General features: G+C 52.2%; 1 protein-coding gene across 1 annotated transcript in view; it reads left to right on the top strand.

The window, feature by feature from the left end:
• The window catches only part of LOC104272613 (zinc finger protein 512B-like), a gene marked incomplete at both ends in the record, with an annotated part of 9,921 nt that extends 9,699 nt beyond the window's left edge, over window positions 1–222 (top strand). Inside the window, one exon of the mRNA XM_009867661.1 lies at window positions 5–222. Within this exon, the coding sequence (XP_009865963.1) occupies window positions 5–222 (218 nt within the window). The remainder of the gene's footprint in view (window positions 1–4) is intronic.
• Between the last annotated feature and the right edge of the window lie 10 nt (window positions 223–232).

The raw sequence follows: 232 nt of genomic DNA, 5'->3' as shown, positions 1-232 counted from the left end.
GCAGAAGCCAGCCGGAAAAAAAAAAACAGGGAACAGCTTTCTTCTTCTAGCAAAGAGGAGAAAAAGAAAAGCACAAGCGGGAAGAAAAGGGGAAGGAAACCCAAGGAGAGGCCTCCAGAAATGGCCCCGAAGGGCAGAGAGAGCGTGACAACAAAGACTAATCACAAGAAAACCCTCGAGCACTGGGAAAGCTCCCGAGGCAGCCCCGATGGGGACGAGCATGTCCTCAAGC

This window comes from Apaloderma vittatum, unplaced genomic scaffold, assembly GCF_000703405.1.
Source record: "Apaloderma vittatum isolate BGI_N311 unplaced genomic scaffold, ASM70340v1 scaffold31294, whole genome shotgun sequence".
In the NCBI taxonomy this organism is placed as follows: Eukaryota; Metazoa; Chordata; class Aves; order Trogoniformes; family Trogonidae; genus Apaloderma; species Apaloderma vittatum.
This window is presented reverse-complemented; position numbering and strand designations above follow the sequence as displayed.